This window comes from Vidua chalybeata, chromosome 25, assembly GCF_026979565.1.
Source record: "Vidua chalybeata isolate OUT-0048 chromosome 25, bVidCha1 merged haplotype, whole genome shotgun sequence".
Taxonomy (NCBI): Eukaryota; Metazoa; Chordata; class Aves; order Passeriformes; family Viduidae; genus Vidua; species Vidua chalybeata.
The window spans coordinates 5292948-5315277 of NC_071554.1; the positions used below are offsets into that span (position 1 = coordinate 5292948).

At 53.3% G+C, this 22330-nt stretch overlaps 1 protein-coding gene across 1 annotated transcript; it reads right to left on the reverse strand.

Moving 5' to 3' along the window:
• Positions 1-10619: 10619 nt before the first annotated feature.
• On the reverse strand, positions 10620-15955 carry EDN2 (endothelin 2). Its single transcript, XM_053964642.1, has 5 exons — positions 15860-15955; positions 15438-15570; positions 14219-14338; positions 13356-13460; positions 10620-12634 (listed from the first exon to the last, which is right to left on the reverse strand). Exons 1-5 carry the CDS (start codon positions 15915-15917, stop codon positions 12523-12525), a joined length of 528 nt encoding a protein of 175 aa, XP_053820617.1. The 5' UTR covers positions 15918-15955; the 3' UTR covers positions 10620-12522.
• Between the last annotated feature and the right edge of the window lie 6375 nt (positions 15956-22330).

Below are 22330 nucleotides of genomic sequence, written 5' to 3' on the forward strand. Positions count from 1 at the left end.
GGTGAATGTGATCCAAGAAAGCTCTGCTTGGTGACAGTCCTTGAGTTATCCTCCAGGAAATCCAGGCAGAGCTCTCCACACACACCCCGTGCTGGTGATCACCAGCATTCCCAGATCTTCCCAGCCCAAGGGGAGCAGCAAACAGGCCCCACCAGAGGCAAGAAGAGATCCCAGAGTCTGGGAAAGTCTCTCACATCAGCTTTGTCATTCTCCCCCTCAGAACTCAGCCCTTGAGGTGTTTTCCCACTAATTCCCAGGGACAGATGCTCAGCAAGGTGTTCACACCCTGTTTTCCAGGCTGTGCTTCCAGAGGCACTCAGGAACGACAATTCCCAGCACAGGCTGAGCCAGTGGCACCTCCCTCCCTGCCCCCAGCACAGGGGACAGAGTTTCATCCAGGATGGGCTTACCTGGAGTTCATTCGTTACCCAGCACAGCTAATTAATGCTGTTTTAAACTGTGTCCCTGGTTCTCCACTCTGTGCAGCTGCAGTGGCTTCACCCCTTGCCCTGGGAGCAGCACCTCTCTCTCAGTACCTGATTTCCACCCCTTTTGTAGGCAGTGCAGCTCTGAACCTCACAATGCTGAATTCCTCCTGCTGGAGCAGCACCAGGACCCACAGAGGAACCTTTAATTGACCCTGCTTGTGCTGCAAACCCCAGCACCATCCCCTCTCCCACCCCATCCAGCCATGGAGGGTTTTCCACATGCTGGGAAGAGGGGCTCATTCTCTGGCTGAGAGCTGCACAGGGTGGGATGATCCGAGCAAATCACTGCTCTGATCCCAGTCCCAAGTGGCTTCTTCCACACTCAGGACACCAGGGAACACCAGGACCTGTCTTGTTCTCCTTCCCCATCAGAGGCTTCCTGGGGGCAGTTGAAATCTCACACCAGGGATGAAGTTCAACCATTTCAAGGGGTTCTGCAGAAACAGAGCTACAAAATTATCAATTTTGGTGACTGAGCAGGACCTCAAGGAGGACTGGATATCTCTGATGGGCAGCAAACCTTTCCTCTCCACCGCCAGCACTCTGACCCTGCTGCTCCTTCTCCTGTCTGGATGACAAGTGTTATTCCAAGCCTGCAGGCGAGCTGTAAATACAAAACCATGCACACCCTCCATTAACATTAGCAACAATATTTAATCACACTCTAGAGGCTAATTGGCAAAAATTCAAAGGTGACACAGAGAGAGCAGCCCTTGAACGAAGCAGCAGACGTGGAGGTGCTGTTCCAGCTTGCCCAGGCTCTCCCTCTCCCCCGATCCGAGAGGGCAGATCCAGCTCGGCCCAGGCAGTGGGAACTGGGCCCCCAGGGTGCCAAAAACACCCCGAGGAGCCTGGAGGGCTTCACGGGGCAGAAAAGTGGGTTTCTGCCCAAGATACCACAGACAGCTGCCCACAGAATCTCAGAATCATGCAATATTGGGGTTGGAAGGGACCTCTGGCATCACAGTTCTGCCCAGGCAGGGTTGCCTGGAGCAGGGGACACAGGAACACATCCAGGTGGGTTTGGGATGTCCCAAAAGGGAGACTCCACACCCTCCCTGGGCAGCTGTTCCCATGCTCCATGGAAAGAAGTGCCCTGTCATGTTGAGGTGGAACTTGTGTTTTATTATATGGCCACTGCTCCTCATCCTGTCCTGGGCACCCCTGCCCAGAGCCTGGCACCACGCCCAGGTGGGCTGAAACTCCAGGTTTTTCACTGGAAAGGGGATCCCTCCCCAAAACCAGGATGTAGCAATTGGAGTTACAACCTGCATTTGACATCTTCCTTAAATGCCAGCTCCTGGATGGATGGTGGGATGTGAGACTCGGCTCTTTCCACAGAGACTCCCTGTTGAAAAGCACACTTCAAACGTGACATTTGCTGGCTCGGTATCAAAAAAAAAGCCTTTCAGTAGACCCACACTGGCATTCCCTACACAGCCAGATGTTGAAGTCAGCATTAAACTGGAGTAATTTTCATACAGATTCGTGATCTTTAACATTTCTGAGCTAAGAGAGAAAAGTACTTTACAAAGCCCTCTGGGGATATGACCCATAAAACAGCAGCTGAACCGCGGGCTCGCCGGAACTGCAACTTACACATGTCTTTATTGAAGTAGCTGCACTTCATTTTCCCCCAATTTTCATCCCTTTCCCAGAGCCATGAGTCACGGCCCTGAGAACTCTCCAACTGCCCCCATGGCAGCCCTCCAAGCTCCTCTCTCAGCAGCCAGAGTGAGGTGAGTTTGCAGGAGCAGCTCGAGGTGTAGCTGAGGAGGAAGGCAAAAGGAGGAGATGCACAGGGGCACTCGGGCTCCTGTTTCCCCAAGGAATGGCACACATGGAGTGTGCCCACAAATCTCCAGGGCAGGGAGGTGTGAGGCACTGCTGAGCCCCCCGCCTCCCTGCCGTGTCCAAGAGCTGGCACATTCCAGTGGCAGCAAAAAGGGATAATTCCTCTCTACATTTAGGGCACGAGTGGGAGCTCTGTATCTGCTCAGCACCTTTCACCCGAGGTTTTACATGTCATAAAGCAGGCTGGGAAACAACAAGGTCCTTGTTCCCTCAAGGGGCAGGATCTGACTGCCCAGCCATTCCCACAGAACACCCACCCCTCTGCCCAGGGGTCTTATTTGCCAGTTCTCTCCATCATGCCCAGAATTCCTCTTCCATCCTCCCCTTTCCTTTGCAGTGAGGATCTTTGCCAGTTCTCTCCATCATGCCCAAAATTTCTCTTCCATCCTCCCCTTTCCTTTGCAGTGGCACTGTGAGGTTGGAAGGACCCATCTGGTTTGACACTTTGTTCAGGTCAGGCTGGAGAATTCTCCCTGTTGCCTGTCATGGCTCCTTTCACTGCTGGACCCAACGCTTGCCATGAATCTGCTCAAGGAGACTTTGGCCAAGCTCATGAGCAGCCCAAATCTCCCATCCACAGCCCCCAGAGGCTGCGCCTGTGGTGTGAAAGGGTCCCATGCCCAGCACAGCACCCAGTGGTGCCATCTTCTCCTGGCTCCTCAGGCCACTCCTGCCCTTGTAGCTCTTCCTCAGAGTATCCCCCAAGGCCACTCCCAGCTGCTTTACCCCACTGGAGCCTGGGAAACCACCACAAAAACAATGGGAGTTCAAATAAAAAGCTCAGAAAAGAGCTTGGGCCCAGGCCCTGTGCCCTGGAGCCCTGGGAGCAGTGGGATGTGAGCTGCTCATTCCCACTGGGCTGGGGGTGGGCTCTGCCTATGGGTGGGTGCCTTTAGTAATAAAAATGTAATACATTTATTATAAATATTTAATATAAATGAGGCCAACTCATTTCACTGCCCACTCCAGAAGTGTGAGCTGAGATTGGGATGCCCTTTCCTGCTGCTTCTTTCTCTTTCACTGCTCTGTATCTCCAGTCTTGACCTCTCTGCCCCATCCCTTTTATTACCTGCTGTCCTATTTCTTTTTTTTTTTTTTTTTTTTTTTTTTACTTAAATCTAAAAACTTGCCTGCTGGGGAAAGTGAAAGGAAAAGCAGAGAGGAAAAGGTGAAAGGAAGAAAATGGAATTAATCGTGTAGTCGTAACAACAAAAAGGTTGGGAGATGAAGGAAGGGGAAGGAAAGGAAAAGTGGAGCAGGAGAGCACAGCAGCAGGGTGGAGATGTGCAAAGAAAGCGCAAAAAGCTTCAAATGTGGAAATGGAAGAGGAAAGGGAAAGGCTGCCCTGGCTGAGGGAAGGCACTCAGTCATCCAACAGCACAGCCAGGGAGCAGTGAGTGGGACAGGGCTGCACAGCTGGAGCAGATGTGAAGGTGGTGAGAGAGACGAGTGATGCCATGGTTGACTCTCATAACCAAAAGGCAAATATCCTGTATCTATGTTAAGTTTTATAGATTTACAGTTGTGTTTTACCCCCCTTGCGTTGCTCTCAGGGCTGCCCTGGGTTTGGGACATTTGGGAGGGTGGGCTCGTTACCATGGCAACAGCTGCCCCCAGTCAGGATGTCAGGCAGTGATCTCCAGCCCTGGGCAGCCAAGGAGGAGTCGATGGACAGAACCTTGGGAGGGGCCAAAGGGTTAAAAGGTGAAACCTCCACTGTGTGGGTGAGCACATGGTGGGGAAATCCTCTGCTCCTGGAGCTGTGATATTTTCTCTATTCAGCCTTCTGTTGTATTTTTGATAAGGTTTTAATAAACCTTTTGAATTTTTTGGAAGTGAGGATCATGGCTCACAGTCACCAGACAGGGCACAGAGCACAGAGAGCTGGAAGTTTCCTGCAGGGTCTCACAGCATGAGAACCTCCTGCTGTGCACCAGTCAGGGCTTTTGAGCCGAGCATTTCAACTCAGACACCTTCCCCCTGGGCTGGACTGGCTGGTCCCTTCCCTGTTCACAATCTCCTCCTGCTTTATCAGGCCTGGCTTTGCCTGGTCTCCTCCACACCCTCTGAGCTCTTGGCTGGGCTTTCCCCGTGCTGGCCCGCCTGGGGAGAAGCTCCAGATCCCAGGTGTGCATCTGGCATTCAGCACTGTCTCCTCGTCAGTGTCCCCAGGGTGGTGGCAGTGTCCAGAGAGATGCTCCAGGGCCCTTCAGGGGCTGAGTGCCACATGTCCCTGCTGGGTCTGGGTGTCAGAGGTGCTGGGGTTGGGGTCTGCAGGGCCTGAGTTCTTACTGAGCCAGCATCTGCAGAGCCTGACTTCTTATCTGACTTCTTACCTGAGACAGAGTCTGCACAGCCTAAGTTTCACCTGAGTTCTTACTGAGCCTGGGTCTACAGGGCCTGAGTTCTTACCTGAATCAGGATCTGCAGGGCCTGAGTTTTTACAGGAGTCCTACCTGAGCCAGGATCTGCAGGGCCTGATTTCTCACTGAGTTCACACCTGAACCAGGATCTGTAGGGCCTGTTTTCTCCCCTGACTTCTCACCTGATTTCTCACCTGCACCAGGGCAGAGGCACGATCAGGTGTGTCCCCCTGAGCAGGGACCCCTGTCCGTGGCTCCGTGCTCACACCCCTGCCCCTCAGGGGCTGGACCACCAGGTGCAGATGGAGCCATTCCCACCTGCCATCACTCTGGAGAGGAGAGGCTCTTGGGTGACTAAAAAAACCCATTTGTGCCTGGAGATTCCAGCCCTGTGCCCCACATGTGACACCCGTGGACATCACCCTCGGGCATGGAGCAGCTGCTGCCTGTCCCATGGATCCACAGCTCTTCCCGGGAGCTTGGCTGACGCTCCGGGCATTCAGGAGGCAGCCCGGGCCGTTGGGGCCGGTCCCAGCTCCTCTGGAAAGCGGAGCCCCACCCTTGGGACCGGGATAATGTTTTCCTAAAGGCTCGCCGTGGTTGGCTTTTGTTTTGCTGAGCTGTTGCTACGCTCCTGAGGCTCCGCCAGGGAAGTTGGCCGTGCAGAGGAAACAACCCTGGCAAAAGTCACCAAATTACTGTTCTGGCACTTTCTGTGTCATGGACAAACACATGAATCTGCACTTGTTTATCAGGAGGCACCAGGGCAGGATTTCACTGGGCTGATTTGTCTGTTGGACCTGCTGCTCTCAGTGGCAGCACTTAGCCCCAAAAAACAAAACCAGGAAGAGACTAAGTGTTCCCACACCACTTCCAGCACAATCAGCAGCCCTCCTCGAAAGCGCCTTTGAAAGGAGAAATGCGAGAGGGAAAAAACAATTAACACCAGGGACTTTATTGGGAAAAAATAAAAAGACAATTCTTCCATTAATCAGAGCCTTATCAGCGGCAAGGTGATATAAAGCCGGGGTTTAATTGGAACTGAGCAATGTGTTTGTGCTGCTGTGGAGAGCCTTGTCTATGCGAGCAGGAATGTGGCCTGCATCCTGTTTTCCCTGCCGATGGGGGAGGAATTCCTTGAAAGGCTGCGCCGTGTTTGCCCCCAGCTCCACGCTGGGTTCCTGCTCCTTTGTGCCTGCAGGGATCCCAGAGCAGCGGGATGTTCTGGAGGAAGCTGTTATAGATGGATAATTGGCTCCCGCAATTAAGGGATGAATATTGGGTGAATATTATTGCAGTTTAGATGCCCTCTGTTCTCCCCATAATTCCCTTTTCCCCCTCTGTATCGCTGCCATCAGACATCCTGGGGTGTCCAGGACGGGTAGAAAGAGGCAAGCACGTGTGCCCCTTCCCTGGGGCAGCTGGCAGTGGAAGAGCTTGTTGCTGGGGAGGAGTGGCACGGCAACACCTGACCTCCAATCCAGTTACAAGAAAGCAATCTCCACCATTAAACAGCAAAGAAGAGCTGACTGACAGACTTTGGGAGGGCCCAGAGTTAGCTGATGCAACCCCCAGGGGTATAAAAGACTGAGCATCCCTCTTGAAGACGATCAGCCACGTGGTACCCACGAGGGCAGCTCCCAGCGCTGCAATTTTTCCTTGTTTAGTCCTTTCATTGTAATTTTTGTTACGGTTTAATAAGCCTTTTAAAATTTTTAAAGTGAGAGGTCGTTCCTCACCAATCCAGCAGCCATCCTTGCAGCGGGAGCAGCCCGTGTTCCTCGATGTCCCTTTGTGCTCCCTCCAGCTCCCAGCACAGCAGGACAATTCCCCAAGGGGCAGATTCCAGGCTCCAGGGGGGTTTGCTCTGTTATTCACCTGTGTCTGTGCAAAGGGCAGCACAGACAAAATTTGGCTTGTGGACAGGGTCTTGCTCCATCCTGCCCTGGGCAGTGCCTGGGGGTGCCAAGAGCCCCCAGCTCCCAGGAAAATCCAGACAAGGCATCAGGCAGGGAAAAATACTCCTGCCCCTCTGCTCCTCTGCCTGTGAGTGACCTTTGAAGGGCGTTTGGTCACTGCCTTCCATGGCAAACACTCAGGGACAGGTGTTTGCCATGGAAGGCAACGATTTTCCAACTCCCACTTGGATTTTCCAGCCTCTGTGGGGGCTCTCCCAACTCCCAGTTGGATTTTCCAGCCTCTGTGGGGGCTCTCCCAGCTCCCAGTTGGATTTTCCAGCCAGCACCTCAGATCTACCCCAGTGCTTGGAAGAGTCTCCCTGACTGATCCTGGCTTTCCCCTCTTTCTGCTTCCTGTCATCATTCCCTTTTTAGCACAGGGAACCTTTACCCTGCTGTATTTAACACCAGGATACCTAAAATTTATAAACCCTTTTTCCCTTTTCCCAGCCCTGACCTCTCACAGAGGGAATCATAATGAAGCCTCCCTCCTGCATTTTGTCAGGATCAACAGCCCCAACCCAAATTCAACACCAAACCAAATTCAACACTTTTTCTGCACCAAAACTCTGCTTGGCTGGGCTGGAGATCTGTCCAAACCCCCCAGGACTGTCCTTGGAGACCACACAAAGACAAGGTTTGGCTCCCCCACGCAGGGGTGGCAGTGTCACCCCAGAGCGGGTTGGAAGTGTGGCACAAGCACCCAGCAGAGCAGCCCAGCATAATTTAGCAGCATTCTTATTCACGTCATCTCCTGGCTTTGGCATGGCTTTTATTACAGTCATTACAAAGACAGATATTACTTTTGGATTGACTCACTTGATGGGTTGATCAGCACTTTATTGTAGCCTCCAGTTATAGCACTTTTATGGCAGCCAGAAGAACTTAACCATTAGCACACTATTAGGAAGAACACTGGCAACTGATTAAGTTGCTGAAGGTCAAAGACATTTTTCTTAATTGCTTCGTGTGTGCTCCCTCCTCCTCCTCTCCCTGCGACAGAGCTGGAGGGAAAATTATTCCCTTTTAACAACAAAGTCACAGAGCAGCACCTCGGATTTGCCATCAAATCCCTGGGGAGGGGTTCGTTCCCCACCCCAAATCTTCTCTAAACTTTTACAGTCTCACTGTGGAATGAAGGCGTGGAGATTTTCATGGATTAAAACTAAAAAAAGCTTCAGGGTGATTTATTGGGTACCACATATTGCAGATAATGGGCAAAAGGGGTCAGAATGAAAGGATGTGCCAAGGGGACATCCCTGTCTTTGGAGGGACATGGGAGAAGATTCCCAGCCTCTGTGGGGGCTCTCCCAACTCCCAGCTGGATTTTCCAGCCTCTATGAGGGCTCTGAGTCGTGGCTGCTGCCAGAACGGCCCCACCAGAGGCAAGAAGAGATCCCAGAGTCTGGGAAAGTCTCTCACATCAGCTTTGTCATTCTCCCCCTCAGAACGCAGCCCTTGAGGTGTTTTCCCACTAATTCCCAGGGACAGATGCTCAGCAAGGTGTTCACACCCTGTTTTCCAGGCTGTGCTTCCAGAGGCACTCAGGAACGACAATTCCCAGCACAGGGGACAGAGAGTTTCATCCAGGATGGGCTCACCTGGAGCTCATTCGTTACCCAGCACAGCTAATTAATGCTGTTTTAAACTGTGTAATCCCTTAATGTGAGTGGGACCATTTCAGTTTTCTCCTCCTCTCCCTGCCCACCTGAGATGAGAAGCCAAAATCACCAAAAGCCATTTCTGTGGTAAAATCTACCTGCAAAATCTCCTGGTGGTCAGAGTCTCCTCCACAGGTTTGGGGCTGCTTCCTTCAACTTCACCCTGTTTTATGTCACCACAGCTTCTCCCAGGCAGAACCAGTTCAACAGATATTAAAAGGGAACAAAGTCCCATCAAAAAAAAAAAAAAAAAAAAAAAAAAAAAATTGCTCTCCCACGGTGCAGGAGGGAAGTTTGCTGCCTATTGGCCATCAGGGAAGGGCTTTTTTCCAGAAATTTCTGAAAAATAGGAGAGTCACATGCAGAGCACAAGGTGTTCATTTTGATGGGAATTGTAAAATGCTGGATCTTATTAAAGATGCTCTGTCACTTATACTCAGAACTGCCTTTGGAAGTTGCCTGATTTCCTGGATTTTCCACTTAAATGAAGTTTTATTATTCTGCTCTTTCCTGTTACCTGTGAGAATTTATATAAAATACACCTCCTTCAGCCTCCTTCAGCTAATCTTGATCAGCAAATTCAATAACCTCAAGAATAAGCACAGTCCTCTCTTATCCCCTTTCACCCTAATTAAGATGCTCTTCAGCATCTTCTTCCCTCAGGTGTTACCTAATTAGGGCTGGTAATTAAAACTGTGCCCGAAGGCTTTGCTCAGAGGTTGGCATCAGCCCAGCCCCACCAGGAGCTCCTGCCAGGCTCAGGTTGTCCCTCAGTCCTGGTGGCACTGAGGGGTGCTGTAGGACATCCCAGCAAGGAGCTCTGCTGAGCTTTTGGGATCAGGGCACTTCTCAGGATTTCTTTCTCTGCCTCTCACTGCTGGGTCCAAAGTTTCCCCACTTGAATGTGGAGGAAGCTCCCTGGAATATTTCCCATTATTCCTATGTCAAAATTTCCTCTGTTAATTGATCTGAGGACCCAAAAAAACTCTCAGCCCACCATGACTGTTTCAGATTTTCTCTCTTTGCTCCAAGAACAGACACTGTGGAAGAGCTGGAGAGCATCTCCTGTGGTCCCACCTCCCAAAATGTGGGGTTCCCCTGGTGCCAGGAGCCTCTGAGCATCCCAGACAGGGATATTTCCCCTCTGAGACCAAGGTCTAGCCAAGGTTCCTTTGACACTTCAGAAGGACAAATAAAATCCCAGGGCTGGCTCAGTGGACATTGCAGAGATGGGGAAATCTTTCCTGGGAAATGCAGAAAATCCTCATTTCCCTCATTCACACCACTGCAGTCAGCCCCAGCAGGACCCCATGGAATGAACCAAAAGGGGCACAGTTCCAGGCCTGTTCTGGAGTTCAGTTGGGCAGAAGAGGGGAGAACTTCACCAGGGATGTTGTACATATCACATGGGGAATTTGCAGTGTTCCAAGGTACTTTTTTCCCCCCTGTTACCTGTAATTCCAGGTCCTTTTTTTATCATGTACCTTTACCATCAAAGTCCCAGGAACAATGATTTATTGTCACAGGAACATCTGATGGACTCTGGTTTTTCACACCAAGCCCTGGGGTGGAGGCTTGGCCATGGGAGAGGCAGCTCAGCCAGGAAAATGAGGGAATAGGAAAAGCTGGGGCCCTTCCTGAGCCTTCAGCATCTTCACATCATCCTTTAGATGATGCCTTTTGAACTGAAATAATAATAATAATAATAATAATAATAATAATAGTAGTAGGATCCAATCCCATCTAGATGGGATAATAATAATAGATGGGACAATCTATTGAAGATAAGGAATGTTTAAGTCAGCCAGATGGATTCTAGATGGGATTATAATAATAATAATAATAACAATAAGAATTTATCATTAATTCTAGATGGGATAATAATAATAATAATAATAATAATAATAATAATAATAATAATAATAATGGGATTCCTTCCCAGATCTAAAGCTCTGTCCTGCCCTGCTGAACCCACAGCCACAGGGCTGGGGAAGGACTGGACTGAACCATGGGCAGGCACCAGCAGGATCCCTCGGCACGAGGATCCAAACTGGTCCCACATCCACAAACCTGGGGGTAACTGCCCATCCCTGCTGCCAGAGAAAGCCAGGAAGGAAGAAGGTGTTGAAGTTAAGGAGTGTTTAAGTCAGCCAGAGGGATTCTAGATGGGTTCACTTGGAACTGAAGCGTGCCCAGGACCATTCCCACTCCCTTTCCCATTTCTTTTGGCCATCTGGATTCCTTTCACCTCACCCACCACCCCCCAGCCACCAAATAAGGAAGGAAAGAACCATCGACTGTTGTCATTATTTATTACAAATTATATCTTGAACATTACTGTCTAAAAAAAATCAATAGATTTAAATAAATATACAGATTTCAGGATGCTACATATGGCAGGTGTGCAGTAAGTCACTTAAGGATGGGACATTACACACACGAGGACATTGACAGAGTACTTTACAGAAGTAGTTCTATTTTAAATTACTCACATTAAACCATGTGCAAAATTTCCTCTGGAACAAACCCTGTCAGGATTTTCTTCTTTTGGTTTTTTAGAGTGACTCCAACCTTCAGAAGGTCAAAGATTAGAACATTCTCTGCAGCTTTGGGGACCAAATGATTAATCTGCTGTTTCATCCACAATACAATCAATTGGTCTTATTTTTCCCCTCTCTGGGGCTTAAGGCAAAATCAAGGAATTCTTTTTCTTGTCCACCGGGACTACACTTGCAACAGCCACAGACTCAGATTTTGGTCCACCACCAACTTCAAGCAGCCTTTCCAAAGCTCCTGTGCAATCCTGGCGTGGGCAGCAGAGGGACCCAGCAGTGGAGAGCAGCTCTTTACCTGCCCTGCCCAGGTGACAGCCCTGGCTTCCCGCAGAGCTCAGCCTGCCCAGGCAAACAAAAGTGCATTTGTGACACAGCTCCGGAGCCCTGGGGCTGCCTTTGCCTGCAAGGTTGGTTTCTTTCTTTCAAGGTTGGTTTCTAGGCTCTGGGCTCAGTGTTTTTCCCAAACTTTTCCTTCTTTCCCCTGGGCCAGCAGATCTGGGTTTAAGCCTGAGCCTAAGCTCAGGCAGGGCTGTGCTCCCTTACAGAATCACAGGGGTTTGGGTTGGAAGGGACCTTAGAGATCAGCCAGTTCCAGCCCCTGTTCCTTCCCTCCTCATCACTCCTACCTGGCTGCCCCTCACCTGCTGCACTGCCCTTCCCACGGTGGCCTGCTAGCCCTGACTGCTCATTCACTGTCCAGAGCCCGTCTCAGAGCTGACCTAAGCCAGGCAGCAAGCCAGGCTTTGCGTGCCCTCTGCCCGCCACCCCTCCCCCTGCCCCCAGCACTTCCCTCCGGGCAGAGCTGGGAGAAGGTTGGGATGTTCAGGAGCTGGAAGTCCTCACTGAGGGTATGTCCAAGGAGATGAGATGGGGTCGCTGACCCACCCCAGGGCTCTGCTCGCCCTCCCCTGGCTGTGGGGGCTGGGGGCTCCTGCACAAGCCCAGCCTCACCTGGGTTTGGTGCCATCCCCGGGGTAACTGATCCTGCACCTCAACCACAGCCAGGGCCTCAGTGGGAATCCACCCCAGAGATTTCTCAGCCAGTGAGTGCCCCTGACTGCTCAGCTGGCTCCAGAAGATGATGAAATAAACTTTAATACAAACTGGGAGCTGTTCCACCACGGGAGCCTCGTCCATGGGCACTGACTGACAAGAGAAAATAGTGCAAAGGTGGGCTCGGGCTGGAGACAGCTCATCCCTGACTACAGCGAGCAGCCAAACCCCTCTGGATGGGCCCAGGCTCAGACAGCTCCAGGCAGAGCAGCCCAGGGCAGTGTTGGGCTCGGTGCTGCCTGGTCCAGCCCTGCCCAGAGCCCCTGGCTGTGATTCACCCCCGCCGTGCGTGGGCTGAGCCCCTGCCGAGGGCTCCAGGGCACAGTCTGGCCAGTGCTGCTCCAGCACGACCCTTGCCTGATCCAAAAGGGCACAATTCAGCTCCAGGACACTTCTCTGGCTGGATGGAGAGACAGTTTTTCCCTTTGCAGCAGTCCCTTCAGCGCTGGTTCATGCAGCAGGAACACGGAGACTTCCACTTCCTTCCCTTCCACTCACGGCCTTCCCTTCAGCTCTAACAACCGACAGCAGAGCTGGTGGCACCCATGGGACTCCAAATTCTTCTGGTGAGCTTGGTGTGCACCTGTCTCTTATCTCTTCTTCTTCCAGATGTTTTTTTCCCAAGGCAGAGCTGGTGGCTGTGTGTCCCGCCGGGAGCGCTGCTGCCGTTTGCCGGAGCGCGGGCTGGAGACCCTGAGGTCCCTGGGGACAGAAGGGACACCGTGGTCACTTTCCAGCCCATCTGCCCCCTACTCAGTACCCCATATTGTGACATTTATCTACCCCCCACCACTATTTGCTGGGAGGCAGGAGATGGGGAAGGAGGAGCAGGAATTTCTGTCCACAGCTCCATTAAGGCACAGAGCTCCATCAAACCCAAATTTGGCAGGGGATTTAAGGATGACTCAAAGTGCTGCTTCCCCAAATCTGCCTTTCAGAAAGCATCCCCATTGCCTCTGATTTAACTGCCACCAATTCATTGATTTGCCACCTCCCTTTAGCTCAGTTACACTCCTGGAGTTGTTGTTTCTCCCCACAATTCCCTGATGTGGGCTTAGAAAAGCTCTGTCCTTTAGTCCAAAGTTGCTGCCCCATAAATTATCTTCCTGCACGATGCCATCCCCCTCTCCCTCCTCTGTCCATCACCCATCTGCCTGCCCCACATCAGAGGAACTCCCCCCTCCAACCAAGAATTACATTTTGTGTGGCACTGCTGTGGTTTGGGAAAGGCACACGCAGCCCTGGCTGCTCAGATGGAGCCTTCGGTGCCACAGAGAGCAGAAACAGCCAAGCCTCCTCTTTTAGAGGGGACAGCAGGAGGCAGAAGGTCAGATCCGAGTGGGAACTGCAGCCTGGGGCCACAACCACCCATCTTCAAGTGCTCATAAGGAATGATCAGAGTGGGTTTAGGTGCCCTGCTCACCTGAGAGTTCTCAGCAGCCCATGATGGGGAGGCCTCGTGGCACCGCTCTGCAGAGACTTCGCTGATGCTCCAGAGCTCACGGGGAGCTTCAGACTCTGGAGGTACCTAAAAGAGCAAGAGGAGAAGCCTGAGCCACCCACAGCCAGGCTGTGGGGAGCTCAGGGGGAGCCTGTCCCGGTGACAGACAGCTGAATGCACAGCTTTGAAGGGTTAATTGCAGCTATTTGGGAGCTATTCACGGCTTACTTTGACTGCTATTCCCTCGTGCCAGCGCTCCTCTATTCACAGGCAAAATGAATGATTGGGGATTGTAACTATTGCCTGGCTGTGGAATTAATGACAGCGACTTCACCTCCCTTCAGCAGCGCTGCTGGAGCTGAACTGACACCCCACATGCGCCATAAACAGGGGTGGCCACGGGACACTTGGGGCTGCTGAGTCCCAGCTCAGAGCAGTCCTGCTCTGCTCCCCTTGAGCTATGCAGGGCTCACTGGTGTCCCAAAGCTCCACACCCTCACTTATCCCCATTCCCAGGGTGCTGCCAGCTCTCCCTTCTGAGCAGGGGACACTGGTGTCCCAAAGCTCCACATGCTCACTTGTCCCATCCCCACCAGCAAAGCCAGAGCTTCCCCAGGCTCCTGGCAGCAGCAGCAGCAGGGATGGAGGTGGCACTGCTGCCTCTCAGCTGCTGAAGGGACCCTTGTACACCCAAACCACCCGGTGACACCGCCAGGGCTCTCAGGAGGGAGAAAAAAGCCACCAGACAAGTCCCAGCTGCTGGCAAAGAGCCATCCCCAAGGAGCTCCTGAGCCCTGCCTGTCTCTCCTCCCTGAGCAGCCCCCGGGGACACTCCCAGCGCTTACCCAGGCCTGCCCTGGCAGAAGGTGGCACAGATGCTGTCCCTGGAGTGCGAGCACTCGCACCTGCCCGCGGACCTCTTGCGCCGCCTTGGCGGGCTGCCCAAGCCGTAGGGAGCGGTGTGCCTGGGAAAAACAAAGGAATTCAGCTATGCCACCAGCTTTTTATTGGCCAGCAGGCTTGTACCAGCGTGCTGGGAGGCAGCCAAGGCAGTGCCAGGATAATAAAAGACTCATCTATAGACAGAAGGTGAAAAGGTCACTAAGGTCTGAGCTTTAAACTCCAGCTCCTCTCCCACCTACTGCTTTCCGCACCCCACCCCTCCCTGCCGGGAGATGGCCGCTCTGTGCTGGCTGGGAACGGGAGTTTTCTCTCCTTGCAGCAGCCCAGGTGCCTGTGCAAGGGTTGCCACATGGGCTGGGCGAGCTGGCGGCTCCCATGGGTGGCACAGCTCCTGAGGAGCAGGGCTGGCCCAGCCCAGCAGCCCCAGCACGGCTGGGCTGTCAGCGCTCTCCTTCCCCGCAGGTTTAACACACAGGACACAGCACAGCCCGACGTGTCTCGGGGCCAGAGCAGGTTCTGGTGCTCGCAGCCTGCTCCCAGAGCTGCGAGCACACTCCTGCTCCATCTCTGATGGCAATCTCCTCTCCCAGAGGCTGCAGGATTGGCAGCCACTGCAACTATTCCCCGAGCAAGCAGCGAGTTGTAAATGCATGCCAGCGAGCACGATTATAACCACACCTGAGCGCATGTGTTGTGCTCCAGTGCGATGGCCATTGGTCTGAAAGCGCTGGGAAAGCTGCTTCGGCATTCCTGAGGGCAGGACTTGGCAGCCGCGGCCCGCAGTGCCAGCCCACCACTGTCTCATTAACAATACTGGCAGGCAGCAGCCCGGGTTACGGCGTGCGAGCGGGGAGAGGAACTTTTCTGACTCGCAGCCACAACATCTCGCTGTTGCTGCGGGCTTGCAGAGGTGCAAACCTCAGGAAAAGCCGAGCCCGGGAGGAAGCAGCGCCCTGTGCTATCCCTTCTGAGCAGGGGGTTGGACAAACACCGCAGCAGCCGCAGCAGCAGCACAGTTTGTCCCTTTCTGGGCTGGCCGTGCACCTTGGAGCAGGTGCTGCCAGAGCCGCAGAGCACCGGGACCCTTTCCCACCCTCGTCCAGCAGAAGGTACAGCCCCTGCCCATCAGCAGAGCACCCCGAGCGCCGCGCTCCTGCTCACCCAGGTGTGTTGACCCAGATGATGTCCAGGTGACAGAAGTAGATGCATTCCTTATCCAGCCAGCTGTTGCAGGAACATCGCTTGCTCCTCGGCCGCGCGGCCAGGTGCGACTCGGGCGGGGGATGGCCCAGACCTGCGGCAAGCAGCACAGGGAGGGAGGGATGAGCGGCCCGTCCGTGTGTCCCCTCTGAGGGTCGCGGCGATGTCCCGCTGCCGGCGGGAGCGCGGTGAGGCTGCGGCTCCTCCGGGACGCGCACAGCCCCGGGGGCTCCCCGGAGCGAGGGTCCCGCACGGCTCCCGCGGCCTCTGCGCCCACCCCGGGCACCCCTGGCCCCCTCCCCGCACCGAGGGGGCGCAAGGGGTCCCCCCCTCCCGTGCGGGCACCCCCGGGGCACCGAGCCCCGCTCCAGCCCGGGGCTCACCGGCTTCCAGCAGGGCGCAGAGGGCGAGCGCCAGCAGCACGGCGGAGTGGCTGCCCATGACCGCGGCTCTGCGCTGGCGGCTTTGGGGCTCCTCCTGGGCTTTTCCTCCTCTCCCAGCTCTTCCAGCGGAGCTGCCGCGCTGCGTCTGGAGCCGGCGGGCGCCCGGCAGGTGCTTTATAGCCCCGGCCCGGCGCGTCACCCGCTCCGCCCCCGGGGAACGCCGGGCTCGCGTGGGGCGGGCGCGGACCCCCCGCTCCTCCCTGGAGGATTCCTCGGGTTCCTCTGCCTGGGGAGCTCCGGGGAGAAAGTGCCGGGGAGTGGGAAAAGTCTCCCCGGCCGGGATGCGGTGAGGCGGGACCGTGTGCGGAGTGTGCCCCGAGGGATCCCGAGCGGGGCTGGGGCTGCGGCTGAAGGCAGCGAGCGCAGCGGGGTCTGCAGGCAGTGTCCCCTGGGAGCCCTCCAGCCCCGGGGGATGCTTTAAACTGCACAAACTGGGCAGGAGTCAAGATCAAAGTCAAGTTTTCACTTGAAATGTCTTAGTTTGACTCACTATATTTTAATAAAAATGTACATTGATAAGCTCACTTGAAATTGCTGCTCAGTTTGTGCAATGACAGTTTTGGCTTTCTCTCTCTCCTCTGTTTTTTCCTCTAAATCAACTTTATGACTTTTGTTACATTGAGCAATTAAAATAGCTTGCAATAAATCTGCCCGTGCACCGTCTAATTTCGCTTCGGCATCCATGTGGCACATTTGACATTATCTGCACATTTTTAGGATGCGAATCATGTGAAGCACAGTCACTCCTGGCATGCACCAGGAGGAGTCAAAGCCCTTCACCTTGCCCGTGGTGTGTCAGGCAGAAGCAGGAAATTCCTCTGGGGAAGTGTTGGGTCCTGACCATGCCAGGGATGGATCACAGCTTCCAGGCACCCTGAATTCCTTGGGACCACTGATCCAGCTGGGAATGGCAGCTCCAGACATGGCAGATCCCGTGAGCGGTTTAGAAAAGCAAAATCACCACGTTTGCCTTTTGCAAGAAGTTCTCAAAAGCTTCTTGGGAAAGGGAGTGTATTTTATTTGTTTACCATGCACAGTTCAGCTTTTATGACCCTGTTGTCATGGGCAAGGTGGTGGCAATTGCAGCCACAGTGAGGTCTCATGCACAGGAACACGTGCGTGCAGGAAAGGAAAGGGAAATAAGGAAAAATGCAGGGAGGGAGAGTGAGGAAAACGGCTCCTGAGCCAGAGCTTCTGCTCACAGCAGCTCATGGAAGTAACACAGGTGATGACTGCAGTCCTGCAGGAAAAGTCAGGAGGATTTGACATTCCCTCGGTCCAAGCAGCAGTGGGAATTCCTCTCTGTGCTCGTGCAAAATGCACACAGCGGGTGTGTGCAGGGAAAAACCAGCGGGAGCAAAGGAACTGCACAGGAGAGAACAGACATTTACAGAGGGCATGAAGAGAGGGGGCACAGAGGCCAGAGTGGATGAAAAATGTATGTATGGGCACGCCATGGAAATAACAGAGCAGGGGATGTGTCAGGCAGAGAAAATCAGGAAGAGTGCAAATGATAAATTAATAAGAAAATAAAGACAGAGCTCATAAAACAAAGCAAACAGAGGGAAGTGTTTAACCTCTGTGCCAATGCAACAATTATTCTAAAGAAAACAGGGAAACACAAAAGCAGCATTACCTGTTACTACCCATATTCCAGCTGTGCCAAGTTTCAGAGTTATGTCAGAGTTGTGTGTGACATTCCAGATGCCAGCCCAGTGATACAATAAATCTGCCTCGGCTCCCCTTCCTGCACTCCTCATCCTGGTCACTGCGGGCTGAAAGACGATCCCCTGGACGTGGGGAAGGCAACGCAGCCGTGTTTGCTCACCCCGAGGGAAGGCTGGCCAGTAAATGACATCATTTTATACAAAAAAGGGCGCTGTCTTTGAAGGGGTGCTGCCGCTGAGGGCTGGGACGGAGCCGCGGGCGCTGCCACTCCGCAGGGTTGGTTTGCTGAAAGGATCAGCCCTGTCACACTTCGTGCCTCGGGCAAGGAACCACAGTCTCAGGGTAACCCAGGATTTGGGCATGTGGGTTCAAGGAATGTCCTCCACCTTTTGTGGCCGGGGCTCTGTCACCCAGCTCACATTTCCAAGGAGCACCTGGAGCTCCACGTACCTGTCTGCAGTCTGCGTGTGGCTGGAAGTGCCCAGATGTCTGCTGCTACCTGCCTGTCATGCCAGGTGCAAAAACACCTCACAAACCAGGCCTTTCATCCAAGGATTTCTCAATTGTTGTCTTCATTTCCCATAAATCCCACCAGACTGAAAATGGAGCAAATGTTACACCCTCGTGCTCATTGGTGTCAGTGGAAGGGAGCCTGAATTCTTTTTTTTGTTTTTCTCCAGGAAAAGCCTTCCTGTGCTGAGCAGGCACCAACCTGAGCAGCACCCCTTGGGATGTTTGGCACCAGAGCTTCAAAGATCCCAGATGATGTGGGGCTAGGGATGAATGCCTCTGTTTCTAGCGGGGATGTGGGAACCCTGCAGAGAAGAGGTGAGGCTGGCACTGAACTGGCTTTGAACTGACCCAGCTCTAAGAGCTTTGTCCAGAGCTAAAGAGTTGCTGTGGAAAAACCATAACTTAACAACTTTAAAAAGTTGTTTTGCCTTTAGGGTTTGTGAGGGAGAATGCCCAGAGAGAAGGTGAAGCAGCTGCTTCAGCACCAAACACATCCCACAGAGCAGGGGGGACCCAGTGATCTTGGAGGTCTTTTCCAACCTTAGTGATTCAATGGTTCAGTGATTATTCTGGTGTCTGTGGTGGTTCCAAGGGGACCTGCTTGGTTTAGGTTGAATCATGGAACCCACCAGGACCATCCAGTGCAGCTCCTGGCCCTGCCCAGACCCCCCAACAACCCCACCCTGGGCACCCCTGGAGCTCTGGCAGCCTCGGGGCCGTGCCCATTCCCTGGGGAGCCTGGGCAGTGCCAGCACCCTCTGGGGGAAGAACCTTTCCCTGAGCTCCAGCCTGAGCTGCCCTGGCCCAGCTCCAGCCGTGCCCTGGCTGCTGTCCCTGTCCCAGAGCAGAGCTGGGAGCTGCCCCTCGGGAGGAGCTGCAGATCCCTGAGCTCTGCCCTCAGTGTGCCCTGCTCCAGCTGCGCACACCAAGAGCCCTCAGCTGCTCCTGCTGTGGCCCCTCCTGACCCTTCACCATCTTTGGGCACCCTCAAACACCTTTGGATCTCATATTTTGGTGCCCCAAACCCACAGATTGGATCCCCTCGTGCTGTGGGCTGGGGGACCAGCCCGCACTGGGAGCTGTGGCTCTCCTTGACCCCTGGAGCACAGAGAACCTGCACAGCTCCTGCCACTGTCCTCGTTGTTCCCCTGATAAGGATCAAGAGCCAGCTTCCCGAGGCCAACCCTCCTGGCACTATCACCACACTAAAATCACAAAGAAAAACAACAGGGCTGGAGGAGGGCCGGGCCGTGCTGCACAAACACAGCTCCCAGAGAAGGAACAAAGGCATGCACGGGGTCCCAAACGCCAAAGATGGGCTTTGCCTCCTGCAGTTATTTTTTCCCTTTTGTTTCTGACTGCGGGAGCACATTGTTCATGTCACTGTGAGGAGTTCCAGGCAGACATGACGAAAGGGACAAAGCAGCCCAAGACAGGAGACATCCCGTGCGGCCCTCACGAGCGGCACTGTTTGGAAACAAGGAGTGAGCAAACAGGAAAGGCCTTTAACCATTGAGCACTCGGGATCCCAGCGTGCTCCTGGCACCAGCAGGAACAATGGGCTGATGTCACGAGCCAGAATTCCCCATGGTGGATGGCAGCCCAGCAAATAATCATAATTCTTGTCCCGGGACATGAGCAACATTTTTCCACCGTTGGTCATCCCCCACGGAGCCGCTGTGAGGAAGTGTAGGAAAGAGACATTGTCAAGTGAGGCTTCCTTTGGGATTTTCGCTGCCCCCCCTGCCCTCCCCAGCTCAGCACACCAGCTGTAATAAATCCCAGCTTTCTGCTGACAGGGAGGATCTCAGTGAGGCGCAGAGAGGCTGAAGGAGATGTTTCACACACTGAGAAAGGGTGAGCGCACGGTCTGGATACTTGGAAGGCAAAGGGGCAGTTTCATCAGCTCTGTGGGGCCGTGAGCTGGCACAGAGTGAATCTGGAGCGTTGCCCATGGGATTCCAAAGGTGCTGAGGATGGCTCAGGAGAGAGTCCTGCACAAACAGGGGTGGTTGGGGAATTCCAACAGAATTTTTTCAATAATTTCAACAATTTTTTCAACAATTTTTTTATTATTATTCGTTTTTAAGGCTACTAAACAACATGAATAATATAAAGGCATCCTCCAGATCCCAGTTTCTCCTTATTTTGGCTTAAAGTCAGCTCCATGGAGAATATCCTGAAGTTCATTTGCAGCATCCAGGCCTCTCCTGAGGCAGCTCTTGAATTCCCTTTTGGCTCCTTTCTGTTGATGGGGACTGGTGCCATGGGAGGATTGGGAGAGCTGGGCATCCCTCAGGGGCTTTGTTCTTGGGCTGTTACTGAAAATCCAGACTCACCTCTCCAAGATCCGCTCTTCAAGGCCCCAGCTGGTTTCCCCACAGCCACCCTGAGCTGGGCTGTCCCTTTTGTGCTGTCCCAGGACAGGTGACACCTCTTGCTGGAGCTGGACGTGGAATTTCAGCAGCAGAAGGGACCTCAGTGAGCCCCAGGCAGTCCTGAAACGCAGCCCTGAAGAGAGAAACCCAAAGCCATGAATGCGTGCGTGGTTTGCTGATAACAGCTTTGTCCTGCCCTGTGTTTGAGGTCTGGCTGAACACACCCCCAAGGGCTGTTTGCCGTGGTCACAGTGGGGTTCCTCACGTGTTTTCCCATCCTGAGGCTCCCAGGGAACCCCAGGGTCCCTCTCAGGGGTGGGCAGAGGCAGCCTGGCCCCAGGCGTTGGCACTGCTGCCTCTGCCCACACCACAAACACGAAGGCGTTCCCAGGACAGAAGGCAGGCTCGCACAGGGAGGGGGAGATCCTGGGATGTGCCGGCTCCATCCTTCCCAGGGAGGTGGGAAGGGGCAGGTGGCCTTGGCAAGGACCACCTGTGACATCCCGGGGCGGCAGGCTGTGACACAGGAAGGGTCTGTCCACGTGGTGGGGCACTGCCCTGTGCCAAGGGCCAGCCTGGAGGAATGAGGCTGATATTGCCTGGCATCATGGTGAGCTGCAGGGATGGATTATCCAGTTCTGATATCCAGGGATGGATTATCCAGTTTTGTTCCCTCAGGGATGGATTATCCAGTTCTGATATCCAGGGAGGATTATCCAGTTTTGTTCCCTCAGGGATGGATTATCCAGTTCTGATATCCAGGGATGGATTATCCACTTTCGTTCCCTCAGGGATGGATTATCCAGTTCTGATATCCAGGGATGGATTATCCACTTTCGTTCCCTCAGGGATGGATTATCCAGTTCCCTTCTGCAGGGATGGATTATCCAGTTCTGCTCTGCAGGGATGGATTATCCAGTTCTGATATCCAGGGATGGATTATCCAGTTCTGTTCCCTCAGGGATGGATTATCCAGTTCTGCTCCACAGGGATGGATTATCCAGTTTTGATATCCAGGGATGGGTGATCCAGTTTTGATATCCAGGGATGGATGATCCAGTTTCATTCCCTCAGGGATGGATTATCCAGTTCTGCTTTCCAGGGATTATCCAGTTCTGATATCCAGGGATGGATTATCCAGTTCTGTTCCCCAAGGATGGATTGTCCAGTTCTGATATCCAGGGATGGATTATCCACTTTCGTTCCCTCAGGGATGGATTATCCAGTTCTGTTCTGCAGGGATGGATTATCCAGTTCTGTTCCCCAAGGTTGGATTATCCAGTTCCTTTCTGCAGGGATGGATTATCCAGTTTTGATATCCAAGGATGGATTATCCAGTTTTGATATTCACTGATGGATTATCCATTTCTGATATCCAGGGATGGATTATCCAGTTCTCTTCCGCAGGGATGGATTATCCAGTTCTCTTCCGCAGGGATGGATTATCCAGTTCTGTTCCCCAAGGGTGGATTATCCAGTTCTGTTCTGCAGGGATGGATTATCCAGTTCTCTTCCGCAGGGATGGATTATCCAGTTCTGTTCCCCAAGGATGGATTATCCAGTTCTGTTCCCCAAGGGTGGATTATCCAGTTCTGTTCCCCAAGGGTGGATTATCCAGTTCTGTTCTGCAGGGATGGATTATCCAGTTCTGTTCCCCAAGGGTGGATTATCCAGTTCTGTTCTGCAGGGATGGATTATCCAGTTCTGCTCCACAGGAATGGATTATCCAGTTTTGATATTCACGGATGGATTATCCAGTTTTGTTCCCTCAGGGATGGATTATCCAGTTCTGCTCCACAGGGATGGATTATCCATTTTTACTCCCCAGGGATGAATTATCCAGTTCTGATAT